General features: G+C 34.9%; 1 protein-coding gene across 1 annotated transcript in view; it reads left to right on the top strand.

Annotated features, from left to right (window-relative positions):
- The first annotated feature begins 1,010 nt into the window (after nucleotides 1-1,010).
- LOC118748680 (location of vulva defective 1-like) overlaps nucleotides 1,011-18,467 on the top strand; it is a 29,779-nt gene continuing 12,322 nt past the window's right edge. The window contains exon 1 of the mRNA XM_036483277.1: nucleotides 1,011-1,828. Coding sequence (XP_036339170.1) covers nucleotides 1,258-1,828 — 571 coding nt within the window. The 5' untranslated portion in view covers nucleotides 1,011-1,257. The remainder of the gene's footprint in view (nucleotides 1,829-18,467) is intronic.

Here is an 18,467-nt window from a genome sequence, read left to right as displayed (position 1 = left end):
GCACATAATCTGTATTATAATGAATTGGGGATAATCTAAATTAAAACTTTTTCTTAAAAAAAAATTATGGTGAAATTAAAGACTTTCAGGATTAAAAAGTTCTTAACTTTTATTTTTTGTAATAAAAAATTCTGTCTTTGCAATTTTTAATTTTTGAGGTAAATTTTTTTTTATATTTGTGACAAAAAAGAATTTTGTTCCCCAAACAAAAAAAAGTAAAAAATATTTGACTGTAAAATAACAAAATTAAATTTTCTTTTATTAAACAAAGTTAATATTCTCCTTTGCACTACCTGCCTACGAAGTAAATAAAAAATTTCAAAGAAATGTGCAGCTAATAGAACTTTGTATAAAAAGCTGCAAGATTTTCATATTTCTTAAATTTAAACGACCTAAAAATTGTGATCTAATTTTTTCCAAAAATTGTATTTCTTTTCAGTTTTAAGAAGTAAAGTATTCTAAATAAATCTCCAAATTTTTTAAATTTCTGGGGGCTTTTGCTCAAATAATTTTTAAAATTTATGTGCCTTTAAACCCACATGTTGTTCTGAATAAATGTGTTTGGAAAACATATGTATTTAAAGAGCTACTTGACAAAATGGTACGTAAAAATCTAAATTTTAGATAATTTTGATACATTTTTTTTGGAAAATCTTTTTTTCTTACATTTCAACAGCTTTCTATTCCCACCAATTTTTTACGGTGTACTTTTCGTCTCATTTGTCTTAGATACTACATATATATATATTTTGTTTTTAGAAATTTGCTGAAGCTTTGTTGAAAAAATGTATACTGAACTAAATTTGTTAAAGAAAAAATGTTTTGTTTTGCAATTTTAATAAGAATCATTTATTTTGTACATTTTTTTGTGCGTCAAAGTTTTTACCATTTTATTTAAAACGCCAATAAAATTGTAGCTCAAAAAATATTTTTCGATTTTTGCAAAAAAAAATGTATTTAAAGCATGCAATGTTTTTTAAAAGTATACAAATTTTGAATGAACTAGAAAAGATAAAGAAAACTATTTAAAACTACTTGAGCAACCCTAGTAAAAAGTGTAAAAAAACTTACAAAATGATCACCAAGCAATTTTGATGTCTTCAATCAAAAAAGACAAACCAAGAACAATATCAAAATGTGTGCAAAATTGTAACAAAAATACAAAAATTAACCAGCAACCCAGCGCCCAAAATCGCACCAATCGGTTGTACAAAACTGACAACTCCACCCGCACCCACGACACCGTCCTAGCCGGCGATGCTTTTGGAGCTCCTCGAATATGCCACAAGACTGCTGAGAAACAATATGACAACAATTATACTCGCAACAACAACGGCAACGGCAACAGCAACAGCAACAGCGACAAATAACATCGCCACAAATTTCAACAACATCTCCATCCCAACCGGCGCCACCCCCGTCGTCACCACTACCCTTACATCACTTCCGACCACACTACGCGACATGCTACCCGAACGTCCTGCCGCAACGCCACCAGCACTCGAGACCTTTAATTCTACACTTAAGACGCTTTTTAATAAAACACTCGCCAATGTGGCGCAAGCTAATTTAAGCGATTATACCACACCGTACACGTTGCTGCCGTCCCTCAACAATGTCACTGGCATTAGCACGGGCATTGGCATCGGCACGGAGGGGAGTGCGTTGGATAGTGGTGGTGCAACAACGGTTCTGTCGTCTGTTCTACCAACGCTACCTGTGACGCGCTATACCATGGAGGCGACTACATCGCTACCCGCGCAAACAGTGGCCACATTCATTGCGGCGGGACATAAAAATCGCGCCACGATAATTGTTTATCCTACAGGTGGGTACATACATACATGCATATACATATGTACATAAGTGGTATTGTGTAGAGCTAAGTGCGAAAAGTACTGCCGTTTGCGATTAAATTAAGCGCATGAAAATAGGTTGAACACCTGCTGAGCCTTGAGTGAAAGAAAGGATAACGAGGTTTGCGTCTGGATGAAAATAGGTAAAGAAAGGATTTTGTTGAAAAAAGGGGTTTATGTACATATATATAGGTAGGGATAATTTAAACTGAATATGTCAAATGTATACCTAAAACAAACTTCGTTCAACTCTCAAAACCCAAAAGTGTCCAAGCGCGAATACTTCCCGCACCCCAACTAATGATTTTTACCTTTTTTCAGATGACTTCGAATCCTGGTACTCCTTATCAGACTTTATCCTTTGTGAACTATTTTGATTTTCATCTGATACTTCATACAATTAATCCTCTAGCTACTTGGTACGAACCTAGGTGGTGGGGATTGGGCTGGTATAGGGTAGTCTGCAGGGCTCCACCTCAGGAACTCAGCTAGAGCCACTCAGCAAATGTTGAGCCAACGCTGGCAACCTTCTGCTTTTTGTGGAAATAAGGGAAGGGACGGTTGGATGTGAGTAGAATGGCCTCACTAGTCGGAATGTCATATTTGCGGAGTAAGTTTTTAGACTATGTGTGGGCTCCGTTATTGGCCAACAATCCAGAGCAGTAATGCTACTGAACTTTCAGTAGATTCGATGACGAAGTCTGAACCGATGCTTAGTTCTGGTATCACGGTGGGCAGGAGTCCATAGAGCGTATTCAAACCTGTTCATCTGTCACGGCCCTTCAGGGATTAGAAGGGTGGTTTTGGTTTGTGCCTGCTCGATACGGAATTGTATTTCAACCCTACGTCGATCCAAATTACGGCAAAGTAGACCTCGAGCTCTACCAAGGTGGTTGGTATTCACATTTCACAAAGTTGATTGGTACCGATAATGATAATGCAGTCTTTTTGAGCATCGTAAGGTGATGCCTTCCTCGCCTGGGCTCACATAAAACACATCGGACCCTGAGCTGTCTTCCTTAGACAGTGCTAGTATTTGAAGTAGTTAAATTCTAAGGATCTTCACAAAGGGATTGGTTCATAAAGTTAAATATTATTAGAGCTATGAGCTAAATAAAATTCGTTTGTTTACACGAGATTGACTTTTCTGTCTTAATGTATTCACAACTTAGGGTAAAAACATAGTGTAGCGGTAACAAAGAGCATCGAGCAATGCGTCGATTTCAAACGCATATGTTTCAAGGGAAAAAGGGAGGTCTGGGAAAACCGGCGTCAGCTCCTTCTAGGGAAATTAGATCCCAAAGCACACACACCTCAACCCAAGGGCGAGGTGCGGCACCTGCTTTAAGGCTAAACCGGCAGGATGCTGCTGATAGAACCGTAGAAAAGGTTACGATTTGATTTCCCAGCCATAGTGACTGAGGGAATTAAATGCAAACAGTAGTCGAGGTGATAGTCGCTCTCCAAGTCTTTTGCTCTGAGACTTCCGACAAAAACTCCTCCATATAAACTACTACACCGATTCGGGAATACCTTTTTCTAAAAAGGGTACCTTTTCTTGCATGTAACCGGTGAGAGTCTGTACATCATCCCTGCTAAGACTTAGCAGGTACACAAAAAGTGCCATAGAGTAAATAAGTTTTAGATAAATAGAGTTTTAGATACAAAGGATCCGTCGTGCTTCACATTAAGCAAGTAGGTCAGCTCTTTCATTGCTATCAAGCTTCTGATAACTCCTTCTCGGATAAACGAGGTTTATTAAAAAAAACATACCTAGCACATCGGGCCGGTCTTGCCAATCTTTGGCAAAAAATCTCTCTGGAGCAAAGTATGTGGCAAAGCCAGGGCCTAGCTCCACCCTAATCCAACCGGGTCAATTCTGCACGGCAGCAGGGGCCTAAGCCGATCATACAGCCATCAATACCAGCCATGCCCTTAGGCATGATGGTGGTGATGCCTCTATAGCCTCTGGAGGTAGGCAGACTGTCATCTCTGATACTGTCTCAAGACAAGTCAAGGATGGCACCCTCTCCACCTCTAGTGGCGGACTCGACGCAACTCGGGGGCAAATCTTCCTAGACTGCCTTCAAGAAGCTCTGCCGGCCATATCCAAAGACAAGCCTGTCACCTCCCCAGCTGTGGTTTCTCCTAAAAGGGGAATATCGGCTTCAACGACCGTGGAATCGGTTTACATGCCCAACTCAGTGAATCCCGACGCCAACCCTTCTGGTTGCACGCTAAAACTTCCTTCCAAAGCAATTGGTGCCTCTGAAAGGAACTATCGTCCCAGAAGATCAGCTCTGCGTATCATATATATATTATATATAGGCTGAAAGATGCCAAACAAGAGGACTTGACCGAAGAGCAAATTAGCTCTAAAGCTTGGACAGAACCTTCCCCGGAGAATCACCAAGAGAAAGCCAAAGCTGACCTTCGAAAGCGGAAGTGCTCGTAGGAGGACAAAACGTCCGCGGGAAGAAGAAAAGGCCTTCCAATATCCAAATTGAAGCAAACAGGTAGACTAAAAAATCCTTTTGCCGATGTTTAAAGCCTGAAACACTATGCATATGTATTTTTCATGTCCAAAGGCGCTCAAATTTTCTAAGTCCTTAATTTCTTAGACTTTGCGACGAATATCTTTCGATTGCGCTCAGCTAAAGGCTAAGCTGAACTGAGCTGAACTGAGCTAATATAAGTAAGTTAAGCATACAAAAAGACTGAACTGCAGGTAGTTCTGAAGGGCATCAGCTGGTTTTGAGTATCAAAACTTTTTGGTGTCTTCTTACTTAACCTCTTCCACTACAAAAAAACTGCAAGCGCAAGTAAACAAAAAAAATCAATTCCACGCGGCGGGTTACAAATTAGCATATATCGACAACAACAAAATTGTCAAACAGATGCAAATACTTTGCAACAGGGCGGAGTAAGTAAGCATACATACGTCAGCCAAACGTATAGTTAGGTATATATATATATATGTATGTAACTAGGTAGTCAAGTAAGAAGTTAATGAACTCTTTAGCAGCGAAACTTTCTTAACACTTCCTCTTCACAAACTCAGCCGCTTTCCTATAAATGCCAGCAAGCGCCAAGTTGTTGTGTGAAAAGTGTTGGATTATGTAGTGTTGAAGCAGCCCATTTGAGCTTAGTAAACTTTTTATAACGTTTTTTTTTTGTTTTTGTTGTTTCTTATACGAAAAGTTTTACCTTACGAAAAGCGAATCTTAATGCGCGCCCGCACATGTTTTGCTGCCGAAAAGTTTTGTGCGCTTCGTGCGAAAGTATTTGTGTGCAGCATGAGTGTGTGTTTACGTGTTAGTCCTATCAAAATAAATAGCAAAGCTTTGCTTCTTGCAAGTATACCTGCCGGCTGTTGGCTGACGCGCTAACTGCCTTACTGCCTGGCTGCTGGCGGAAGCATTGCATGTCCTGGCTTTACTTGACTTGGCTTAACTTACACTCTTCCTTGTTTTTGTTATTTTAGTTTGCTTGAGTGAGATTTATTTAAGCAGATGACACGCGTTTCCATTTTGTACCTAAACAACTAAGCAAGCCAAGTAACTTTGCTCATTAAAGATTTTCTCAGCGCACTAAATTGATATAATAAAAAAGAAAAATTGTTTAAGTTTCTTGCTCATATGAGACGAACAGAGCGGAGCGGGAAGCGATATGCTGTTTCCGAGTTGGGAAAGGGGGGGTGGGAAGCACATCTGGCGTAGATATGCGACCAGTTGGAAAATCGCACAATTCAGGCGGAAAAGCGATTTGAGGTCTGACATGACTTTGGGAGGCAGTTGGGGAGGTCGTATGGATAATAATGGCTTGAAAATGATAAATGTATTTACTTAATACGCATTTGTGGTCTTATCTTTTATGAGATGAATGATTGATGTACGAAATTAAGCTATGAAATCATACGTTTGCTACTTTTCCTTTGGGTAGAGCAAAGTTGAGCCAGACTGTCTAAAAAGTTATCGCAAATTGGCTGAATGTATGCATATACCGAAATTAATTTTGACTGATTTTTATTAGTTAATAACGAATAATGAATCTGTGGTTTTGATCGTTTCATGTTATTAATTACCCCCTTAAAGCTTTCACAGGCTTGAAATGATGTGTTTTACCCTTTACTTTGTCTTTAAGGACTATGGGTACCCAGACCCATAATAATAAAGTCCACTTTACCAATAAGAGGCTTTCGTTAAACAGAATGGCCTTCAAAAACGTTTGCGTTTCATGAAATTTCATGATCATAGGTACTTTGGTTGTCGAGATATTTACATTTTTATTGCTTGGTGGTATATTTGTACCAGCTCTTTGTACATAAGGGTTAATGACATAAGAATTTTTACTAGAAAAACTCGCTTAATTGAGCACCAACCAAGGCGAATTCATATAAGGTGGTGTTGCTGGAACAGCTGCTTTAATTCGCCTCGGTACACATATCTCAAAACTCCTTATGAGTGAAAGAGTGTAGGCATTTTATTTCCCTCTTCCTCCTTGAGCGGATTAAAGCTGAAATTTGACATTTGCGTGGCACCAATATACTTTTTTTCTTTCCAAGATCTTTTGAAGCGCATTATCGCTTTTCACCAATTTTTGCACTAACATTGCCATAAATCTTCTCATGCTTAATTTCAATATACATATATACGTATGATTGTGTATGTCAGCTAATGCACATTACATCTATGCACTAAATTTAGAGGATGGTAAAAAGCCAGCTGCTACCAAACTCGTTAGCGCCCTTCTAAACAATTTTCTTATAACTTTTAGAGTGTAAATATACGTATGCATACGGTGACCATTCGTACCGATTTTGAGAAAATTGTCTCGCTGAATATTTTTTAGAAGTCGGGAAGTATAAGTGTCGCGATTTTCAATATTTTCTTTATTAATTTATTAAGACTGTCCCTGTACTCTGGGCCAAAAAAAAATTTTTGTACAAACGAGGCAGCACTTTCGTTTGCAGCACAACGGAAATACATAGAATATAAGTGAGCCATAAACATAGCCCCAGCATCCTTATTAATCATATAATAATATAATTAATGAAATTATAAAAAATTAATACTAATACCCTCAAAAAATCATGGATATGAAAAACATAAGCTGTAGATAGAGGGGCGAAAATATAAATAGCGAAGAGATATTATAGTTTTCTCCCTTTCGATTATTTAATTTTTATTCCTTTTTTTTTGAAAGTGTGGCTATGTAAGTCAGAGTTTGAAACTTTGTACAAAAATTAGCAAAATCCGACAACGGTTCATCAAAATTTTGAGCTTTTTAATTAGAATTCTTAGAAATATTCTGAGTATGCAGTAACCCATTCAATTCAAAGTGCAAATTTTATGTAGCTAGGACTTACCGTTGATATTTGGTAAATTTTGTGGAAGGTGTTGCTCATTTTCTCCATACAAAAAAAAATTTTGAACATACTATGTATGGAAGAAAATGCGCAAACAAAAAATTGCTTAAAATCAACGGTAAGCCCAAGCTTCTTCCAACTTGCACTTTATTGTACTAAAATTCAATGGGCTTCACAACTGAATACTCAAAACAATTCTAGAAAATCGGATGAAAATATTTCAAATTTTGATGAACATTTATTCAAATTCGTCGAATTTTTATTAGTTTTCTACAAATTTTAAGATTTTGATTTACATGTGTTTCATAAAAAAATAATAAAAATTTTTTAACTTTTTTCCCTTTGTTTTGTTTTAAATAAAACTGTATGAACCCTTTTTATTCTAAAAACAAAATTGTATGTTCGAATTCGATACTTTAGAAATGTCCCGATTTTGGCCTCAGAAATCTGGTCACCGTGCATATGAGTAATATAGGGTGCTTTTTTGCGACTATTTCTATTTTCACTCCCACCTCAAAATTTTGTGGGAAATACTCTAAACAAATTCTCTGGGCCAAGACGTGCAAAAATTTTACGTTTAAAATACACGTAAACTTTGTTTTTTTTCTTCAAAATTCTACAGCTGAGAGGAATTTGGTGGTATAATCATAATCCATGATGGGGTTTCTTCAGAATTGAAAGCTCTATAAAAGTGTCCATTGCGGCCTAATCCTAACATCCACCGGCGAGATAGTAAGGGTCACTAAATCCATTTTTTTTTTATGAAATTCTCGTTTTTTCCCCTATCTCGCCGCAATGGACACTTTTGTAGTGCATTAAATTCTGAATAAACTCCATCATTGGCCATGATTATACAACTAAATGCCTGTGAGCTGTAGAATTTTGAAAAAAAAGAAAAAAAATTTACCTGTATTTTAAAAGGGAAATCTTTGCACGCCTTGGTAGAGCACTTCATATTAATATTAAGGGCTAAAATTTTCAGGGAATTTTTTTAAGTATTTCCCACAAAAGATCGAGGTGGGAGTAAAAAATATAGTCGCAAAAAAAATTCACCCTAATATATATAAAAAGAGTAAGAGAGGGGCACACTTCGCGTACTAGCTTTAATGCTGCTACCACCATCGCCGCTGCTGCCGCTGCTGCTGCTACCACTGCTACTCTAACTGTTAATGTCAGCTCATTTGTTTCAGTTGTGCGCTATTTAACCTTTTTGTGGCAATGGTCTTTTTTTTGCGTTTCTGTTGTTTTTTGCCTTTTTGCTTGTTCTACTCCACTTTACATATCCTTCCGAAATATTTCATGCGTGTATGTAACTTATATTAGTTTGACTAGAGAGCGCGTGTGTTCTAAAGTTGTCTATATGTGTATATAGCGCATATTAAATTCCCCAATGAAAAATTTACGTAATCTATCAACGCATGCCAGGCAGTGAGCACACAAAAAACATGCACGCTCAATTATATTTACTTATTTAAGTGCATACATGTGCATGTTTTTTTGCTTTCAAGCCAACACACACACCTACATAACTGCATACGTGTATGTAAATTTTTCTCATTTGCTGCTCGTTGTGCAATCTTTTTACACTTTACATATGTTGGCTGTTGCAACAGTTTGCGCATTTTAAATTTCATTTCAACAATTTCAACAACTTGTGTGTATAAATATGGCACACACACACATAGATACATCCATTCATTCTTGTATTTGTAGCTACACTTGCTGTGCGTCGCTTTTGTTCTTGTGTTGGACTCATAGTATTCCCCCAGCGGCCATGGCGTATACGTAACCTCAATTTGTATGCTGTTTAGTTTATTAAAATGTAGTTAAATATTAAAGTTGCCCCAGTGACTTATTTCGATTGATGCCGACACACATGCACGCATACATACACATACGCATACCTTCATAATTTGTATAGGTATGTATTTTATGTATATTTAATGCGTCGATTTATTAATGTTTCGCGTGAAAGTAAATCCGCATTAAATTTCGACAGCCTTAAAGCTTAAAAATTTTCGACCCTTTTGTCATAAATAGGCGTGAATGCATACCGGAGGGTATATGCAGTAAATCCTGCTTGTATTTTTATATGTATGTACAAGAATATTGTAGCATGTAGCAAAATATTTTTTTGTTTGTTGTGGTTTTATATTTTTTGGTACGAAAATATGAAATTAAGAAGATTAATTGGTAATTTAAAATGACGCCTTAGTCACATGTTTTAAATTTTCAGATAAAACTAAAATATGTAAAATGAAACAAAATAAACCAGCGAGGTAGTAAGGGTCACTAAACCCAATTTTTTCATGAAATTTTCGTTTTTCCCCCTATCTCGCCGCAATGGACACAAGATAAAGCAAAGTAAAATACAATAAAATAAAATAAATCACAGCAATAGATGTCATTTTAAATATAAACAAGTTTACAAAATTTATATGTATGTAGATGTGTATATTAATATTTTTTCTAAAAAAAATTACATTTTAGAAGCATAAAATTGGAATTTTGAACGAAAAAAAATTTGTGCAGCTTAAAATATTAAAAACGATCACAAAAATTAAAAAAAAAAGTTTTTATAAAAACTCTTTTCCCATTTTTTTACAATAGGCATTAAATTTTACCAAACTTTAAATTCACCATTTATAGTTCGCTATAAAAGTTTTAGTTAAGATAAAAAAAATCATAAAAATTTTTAAATATTACATTCAATATTTGATAAAATCTTAAATAAAAAAATACGAAGGATAAAAAGTAAATACGTATTTAATTAGACACTCAGCCAAAAAATATACTTTAACTTTAAATTTTCAACAAAATCCCCAAAAATCTACGTTTTTTTGAAATCGGCAGTTAAATATGCTTGAATAATTTTAAGGTGTAAAAAAATATTCTTACGAAAATAGTCAAATTAAAAAAAATTATGTTGGTTAGAGGAAATAAAAGTTTAGTGCTTGAAAAACATCAGACAATTTATTTTTGAAATTGCGCTTTATTTAATAAAATCATATATTATGTGAATAAGGTGGCGTTTTGCCTTTCAAATACATTTTTTGTGGAGAAAATCTGTGTTAAAGGGAAGATAAATTTTGAAATTGAATTGAAAAATGGCCCTTAGACGAAAATTAAAACGATAACAATATCTATTTGAAATTTTATCCTAAATATTTAGAATTTCAAGTTTTTTGTAGATATAATTAATGATACAGAAGTAAATTTTAAACCAATTTTACAGAAAAAAATAAAGTTTTATTAAAAAATGGATGTGTTTTTATTTCTAAATTTAAATGAAGACAACATAAAAGTTTAAAAAATACTTGTTAATCCATTCAACAGATATACTTTTGCGATAAAATTAAAATACAAAAGGAAAGTGTAAGCAAAGTACAAAATTGTAAACAAATAACCAAATAGCTAAAAAAACACAAATTTATTTTCATTAAAGTTTAAGAAATAATTGTAAAGCCTTTCATTTAAAATATACTCTTGCGACAAAATTCAAATATAAAACGAAATTATAAATAAAGACAAAATTAAACACAAACAACAAAATTGTTAAAAAAAAAACAATATTTCGACAAAATACTAAAAAAATATAAACTACTGCACTTTAATGAAAACGAATGAATATTTATGCAAGCATAACTAAAAAACTGGGTAAAAGATAATTTAATATATTTTTTTTATTTAAATTGTTTCAGAAAACAGATAGATATAATTAAGTAAACAAATGTGCGTAAAAAACTAAATTTTTTTTTAGGAAAATTCAAAGCAAATTCAACATTCCAAAAAAACTATAATTTGTTTACTCGAAAATTATTCATAATTAGACGTAATTAAGTTTTCAAAAGTTTTTTTTTATAATTAAACTTAAAAAGTAAACAATTTAAAACTGAAAATACCTAAAAAAAAATTTATGTATTTTTTTACTTACATTTACAAATTAGAAAATTATTAGGAAAATCCCTGAAATTTGTTGGCTGCAATTGTTTCAGACAAAATTCATAAAGAAAATAGAAATTAATTAAAAAAAAAATATCGCTTTTTGCAATTGAATAATAATAATAATAATAGATTGGCGCTTACATATATGTTAGTGTTTGGCCGAGCGATGTTGCTTTGACCAGGGTTTGAACCCGGGTGCTGATGAGTGAAAGTGCGCACTACTTACCACTACACCACAGCGGCCGATTTGCAATTGAAATTAGTTTAAAATTCTAAATATTTAATTTAAAATAAATAAAAAATTATAGAAAGATTGAAATTCTTAGAACTAGAAATAATTAGAACTTGAAAAAAAAAATTATAAACTTTTAAATTTTTTTTTAAGCAATGGCATTGCTTACTTAAAATTTGTTTTAAAATTTAATTTCAAAATTTACTAGATAATTAAAAAAGTATCATTCACAAGATTTAGAAAAACTAAAACTACAGCTTTTATCCTTTGAATTGAAAAATTTAAATTTCACTTAATTTTCCAAAAAAAAAAATGTAATTTGAATTAGGAAATATATTTGAAAAAATCAGCAAGGTAAATATTGACAGTGCTAACATTTGAGTTGGCAATTTTTTCATTTAAATTTTAAAAACATAAAGTACTAGTCAAAGAATTAATTTTAATAGTAAAAAACGACCAAGCATTTTTTTTTGTAATTTCAAAAACTTTGAATTTTAGGAGTCCATTTAAAAAGCAGTGGAAAATATACAGTTGATATACAAATAGCTTTCCTAACGCTTGGTATACAGTTCTCAAGAAAGACGAAAAATTCGCACAAAATATCGTTCAAGAAAAAGAAACGAATTTTTTTTTTACAAATTTCTTCAATCAGTTTACACGTCTCAAGAAAAAATTATTTTTTGTCATTTCAATGCCTAGTGGAAATTCGGCATAAGAATTGAAATTAAATGAAAAATGTTGGACAAATTTTTCTTAAATTTTCCATAACAAAAAACGAAAAACATTTAAAAACCAACAAGGCGCACATTGGCAGCTAAAACATTTCAACCTTAGGCATAAACTTTTTCACAACGGTAAACGCAATCTGCGGGGATGACAATAAAAATTTTCTAAATAAATGTCTAATCTAATAATCTTATGAATACAAAAATCCCAGCGCCTTTTTGGCTTAAATCCAAATTCAATATGATTGGATTACACGTCTACCCGCCTAACAAAAGACAACAGCGGCAGAGCGAGAAGAGAAGCTGAATGAGTGCAACAAATGTAGATATGGGCAAACTATTCAAATAAAAGCCATGTAACCTTTTCCATTTTCATTTCCATCTCCATTTCCACGTGCCCTTTTTATGTATAGAACATCACACAAAAGCTAGCTGCTGCTTGCCAACACTAATGCCAGCGCCAACACCAACACCAATGACAGCAACAGCAACAGCGCAACTGACAGTCGCATTGCTGATTGCCAGCTCAGTTGGAAAAATTAAGTCTGCAGTTGAAAAGCATATAAAGCCAAGGGGGTCAGCAAAGGCGACCGGTTGCAGCAGAATGCTGGCAGCTATAGCGCAACTGAAGTCTATTTGTGAGTGTACACACTCTCTCACATACCACCTTTTTAAACAAACTTACAGCACAGCGTGTAGTCGCTTTAGTAAATATGTGAGACTGTAAGTGTGTAGAGTATAGAGCATACACTTGTAGTCAACAAATAGGGTGCTGAGTCGTGTAAAGTAAATAAACGTGCAATGGGTTGTAGTATAAAGAATCAACACCAACAACATAGAAAACACCAACTAAAGCTTAAGTCATTTGCTAGCTGCTCACAAAAGCGCTCTGCAACTCAAGGCTGTTAGCTGGTTGATAACGTTTGCTCATGACCATCGTTCAACGAAAACTGAGTGATGTGGATTGGAGTGCTTTATGAAGCTAATAACAAAACTTTTTCACTATCGGATTGTCTGTTTGACTTTACCTGCGCTGATTTTAATGAAATATTTTATAGGCTTCTTTTAAATGAATTCGGATTTCAAAAGATGATACTCCTCGTTTCCTTCTTTCATGTGTCTTTTAAAAGTGTATTTTAAAATGGCACTCAAAAATGCTAACATAAAAATTCGCGGCAACCAAAGTAACTTTAAACAGTCTGTAAACTGTATAGCAATTGTAAAGTATTGCCTCTGAAAGTGAATGAAAATCAAGGCAATACCTTAAACTCCCGGTAAACTTCTTGAGTTTACCTGTCAAGGTCAATTTGGTCGATAATGGCCACCTGCAGATGCATGGGGGATTCGAATGAATTCTGAGGTTTCACCGTTTTCGACCCTTTTCGACGCCTCGTTGGGCCCAGCTCTAACTAATATGCCGCCCTGATAGCGTGTGAGTTCGGCTGTTGCTGCAACAGCAAAAGTTGCTTGACCTTTTTTTTGCTTTTAGTGCAGCTGGCCTCTAGTACTTTTTGATAAGGTCTCAGTCCCGTTTTTAGCTTTCTGATATCTGCTTAGCTCCTTTTTGTTCTCCATCCTCTGGCGGGCTGACGCAGACGTGAAAAGCCGGAATGATTCACAGAGTAACAACATCTCAGATTCGCAGCTAATATCATCGACGTTACTCGTGACTACGTATAATCGGAACCATTGTCGATGGCAAGACTCCGAAATTGGGATCCGATGGCCAAAAACCCACCCGTTGCCTGCCTAAAGAAGGCTCGGAGGCAATGCCCTCTTCCTTCCCAGGTAGCATTCGTAGAGTTTCCTGCACAGCACGGCAGATGATCTTCTCACCCACCATATACATACCTCCGATACTGGGTATCTTCCAGTAGAGTCCTCTTCTCCTTATTCCCATGCGCAACATGCGAACAACTCCGCCCTGGCGTTTCTTTTTATGTGTTGTAGTAGGGCGGTCTAAACAAGTAATGTTATCGTTGTACTCCTCGTCGCCTGACTTGGTTAGCCTGAGAATCTTAGGACTATAGATGCATACGCGAAGGTGTTGAGAGTTGTAAGGACTTTACCAATATACTGGGCAGATGCTTGTAACTTCTGGGTCCTACTTTGTATGGCTCGATGTTCGTTCTATTTCTGCGCAGGTGGTGTCTCATGTGTCGGAGGAGCCGTTCATTTCGAAGCAAAGCGTTTTGTTGTGGTCCCCACACTGACTTCCCGCGTAAAATTGCTACGATAGTGATACGATTGAATTTCGAAATTCCACTTTTGCGCTACGAATTTGTCGCGGTCGAGTGATTAGAGGTGTACACCACCATTTGGTAGGACCAAGCTTCGTTCGCTGGGCAGAGAAACATCTCAAGAGAAGTTGTTTTCAAGTTTGAGATTCTCATAAAAACATTCTACCATTCGCCCCCCACCAATCCAAAGGGAAGCTTAGCAAAGCAAGTGGCCGATGCGCTAATTATTGTTTTTGTTTTAAATTTTGAGTTCTAAAACTATTTTAATGAAAGCTTAAGAGGTGAAGTCGGGTGCATGAGAAGCGGGTAACTTTCCACTGGGTACGTGGAAATAGTTCAAGGCAAACATTTTGTACCCTTAAAGACTTTTGAAGATAACATTTTACATTTTTTTCTAGGCTAGACATTTAGTTTCCTACCCACGCTTCTGTTGTTATTATCTCTCTGGTCGTGTTTCAAACACACAAAAACCCCCTTCACCTCCTTTTTTGCTTGCACTTAGTCACGTCATCCTTTCGGCAGAAATATGCTTTCAAAATTACCTTCGAAATTTATGGTCTTCTTAAAAATGCCTCATAGCTGCTTGCCAAAATAGCGCACTATGAACTGCATTCTTCTTCGCATGCTTGCAATCTTACAACCGTAAATCCTAAGCAACCCTCTACTCTCTTAATATGCCACCATCATCTACCTCAGCTCATCTGCCATCCAACTGTACTTAATGTTTTTTTTTTTTTGTTTTTTGGCTGTTTACTCAACATGCTAAACCGCCACTTGAGTCGTTAAAATATTTTCATAGGCTCAGCTGGTCGTTAAACAACAAGCACTCTGCCCTGCATGATTACATTCGACGCAACATTCCGCAAAAAGCGGAACGGAAAACCACTCCCTGCCTCCTTCATCGTCATTTGCTCGCCTATGTTGATGTAGCAGCATGCAACCTTCCATTCAAGTCTCACTTCAACCCAGCGTTCATTCAAAAGCTGCTACCAACAACCAGCTACGTCATATCCGTTGAGCATCCATTTCGCCATCTTTCCACCATTCTCCACTCGAGACCAACTTATTGCTGCGTGTCCTTCGTTGCCTGCGCTGTGTGCTACAACAATGTATCTGCCCATTTAAGTGCTCATTCATTCGTTGTTGCTATTGCTGCTGTTCATTCATTCCCCTGCCCATCCATCGCTCATTCAATTCGCTCATTCAGCTGACAATTCAACATGGAGTGAAGTGGGTGGCGATCATTCGCCTATACATCCTCCTGCTTTTGCGTGACTCTTTCACTTACCGGTAGATAACCTTCATCAGCAAGAGGCTATTGAGCTATGAAGCCGTTGTTCTACAAACTGAATACACCCTCTCGTCGCTTTTTAGTGCTACGCACACTCACGCGCTTCAAGTGAATTCATATTCATGTTCATACATATATCCTCATATATCTACATACATTTGCATGAAAATCTATTCCCACCTGCATAATGAAGGCTTTCTGTCGCTGAAAATGTTGATACACATTTCATATTTAATTTCATTCGACTGTTGTTTTTTAATTCAACGCTGCTTGTTGTTATGGTTATTGTACGGGTATCTGCCAGTGTAGATATTTGAAATTTTTAAATTGCACTAAATTAATGACAAAAAGTGCAACTTTTTGAGCTTAATTGTACTTTTCACCATTTCTGCATTACCTCCCTTTTTCCGCAACTAAACAAAGCCAATTTTTTTGTCTATTGCAGTGTATTTATTTTTCAATTCATTGTACATCATCGGTTAGTGTAGTCTTAATTTAACGTAACTTATCATTGAGCTAGCCTATAGAGTCATAGCCAGTTTTGTCAGAAAGTCCAACTAAGTTAAAGCAAGTTTCATTAAGCTTACAGTTTAACTTAAATTATACACAAATCAATTCTTGAATTATAAGTCACATTTTTTAAAGTAAACCCCGCGAGAAAATGCTACGGTCACGCGGTTTGGGCTATTTATTATATTTTTTGCAAGTTAATTATAATTATTTTTTTCTTTTATAAAAGTATAGCATTGTCTAACAAAAACTATACAAATAAAACTTCATTTAAAATATTGAAAGAAAAACATCAACAACGGTGTTGCGCATTTTTATCCACATAAAATAAAATGCGAATATTCGTTATATGGAAGAAAGTACGCAACACCGCAAACAAAAAAATTCCAAAAATCAACGGTGTCTTTTAGACACTTCAAACTTGCAGATTATTATACTAGAATAAATGGGCTACAAACTCTGAACAAAAACTGTGAAAATGAAACTTTGTTGATTTTTTATTTGTAAGGTTTTTGTTAGAAAATGAGCTAAAATTTTATAAAAAAAAAATATTAAAATTAATTAAAAAATAAAAATAAAATAAATACCGGGTGACCGTGTAATTTTGTCAAAGATGTAGACAATAATGATAAAAAATTAATACAATATATATGTCAGTTCACATTAATGAAAGTAAATCCCATAAAATGATATCACTATCGATAAAATGGAAATCCTCAATAGAAATTTTTAATTTCAACGCATGAAATTTACATACATTTTTTTTTACTTTTAAACCCCAAATTGCTCAATTACTTCTATTTCTGCAGGATCGCCATTAGCTAAATTCCATTTGCAAAGATTTTTTCAAAATAAATAGCGATGAGGGATATTTCACCCGCTGTTGAAATTGTACTTAAAATCGGCAAATTGTACTTTTGTACTTTTTAAAATTAATTGTACTGAAAAAATATCAACACTGGTAGCTGCGTCACGTGGAACATTATCCGCTAAATATCGTATTAAACTTATTAAAATTCTCTATAGCGTTTAAATTGTAGTATCATGTAAAGTTTAGTGTGACTAAACTTACGTGCTATGTAATGTTTCAAGAATAAATTTCCAACTCTTATTAAAAAGTATCATCTGTAATAAAAAGCCGAGCACCTCTGCAGTAGAGATGCCGTTTATAAATCGATTAAATCGAATATCGATTAATCGAGGCCTTCCGATTAAATTTTTTGTCGATTTTTTAGTTTTTTCAGTGAATCGATCCGAAAAAATCGAGAATCGACATTCGATTTTTTCTCATTGCATTGGAAAATATAGAAAATTTAAATCAAATTTGAATTTAAGCACAAAAAAATGAAGGGGCTTGGATATTGCCTCTAGCTGTAATTTAGAGTATTTGCGCTAGCGTATTTACCAAAAAAAGCCAAAGCGCAGAATGGAGCAGAATGATATTAAAAAAAATAAAGCATTACAAAGCATCCAAGTGAGCGGCATTATTAATTTATTAATATTTTCTAGAAAAATTTAGGAGATGCAGTTTTGTAGCCCATTCAATTTCAATTTTAGTATAATAAAAGGCAAGCTTCAAGTGGCTGCAAAAAATCGTTGATTTTTGGCTACTTTTTTTTGTTTTGTCGATGCTAGGCATTTCATTCATATGAAAATTTAATCGAGCATACATTGTATAGAAACTACATACTTAATACTTAAATTTGTTTTAAAGGGTAATTATGGAATGAAATATGAAACATAAATTCGAAAAAAATTGCAATTTTCCTAAGTAGCGCTAAGAGTTTATGAAGTTTCTGTTGAATGTTCATATATGTAGTTGTCTTAATATAGAAAAACCTGTCAGTTTCTCTTAGGTATTTACGGATTATTAGCTACCTGATAGAGATGTCAGTGGCAAAAATACATCGATGTTTTTTCTTTGATTTGATGCATCGAAATGTACATCTATATTTTTCGATGCATCGATTTCCATAGGAATTTTCAGATAATGTTTCACAACAAAATATGTTATTAGCAAAAATGTAGAAAATTTGAAATAAATTACTGCAACTGAGCTAATTATATTTCTAACGGAACTTTTTGGAGCCATTTAATTTTTTTGGTCAATATCACCACTATTATTTGTACAATTTAAAAACTGGAATGACGGTTAAATGTACTAGAGATGTCAGTTTTAAAAAAACATCGATGCATCGATACATCGAGTGGAAAATTTTCGATGCATCGAGGTAACCCATCGATATTTGCGATATTTCGATGTTTTTCCGACATCCCTACTACCTGATAAATCTAGATAT

Source organism: Rhagoletis pomonella, unplaced genomic scaffold (assembly GCF_013731165.1).
Source record: "Rhagoletis pomonella isolate Grant_MI unplaced genomic scaffold, Rhpom_1.0 Rhpom_scaffold_00013, whole genome shotgun sequence".
NCBI classification, from domain to species: domain Eukaryota; kingdom Metazoa; phylum Arthropoda; class Insecta; order Diptera; family Tephritidae; genus Rhagoletis; species Rhagoletis pomonella.
The sequence above is the reverse complement of the archived record's forward strand: the minus strand, read 5'-3'. Positions and strand labels throughout refer to the sequence as shown.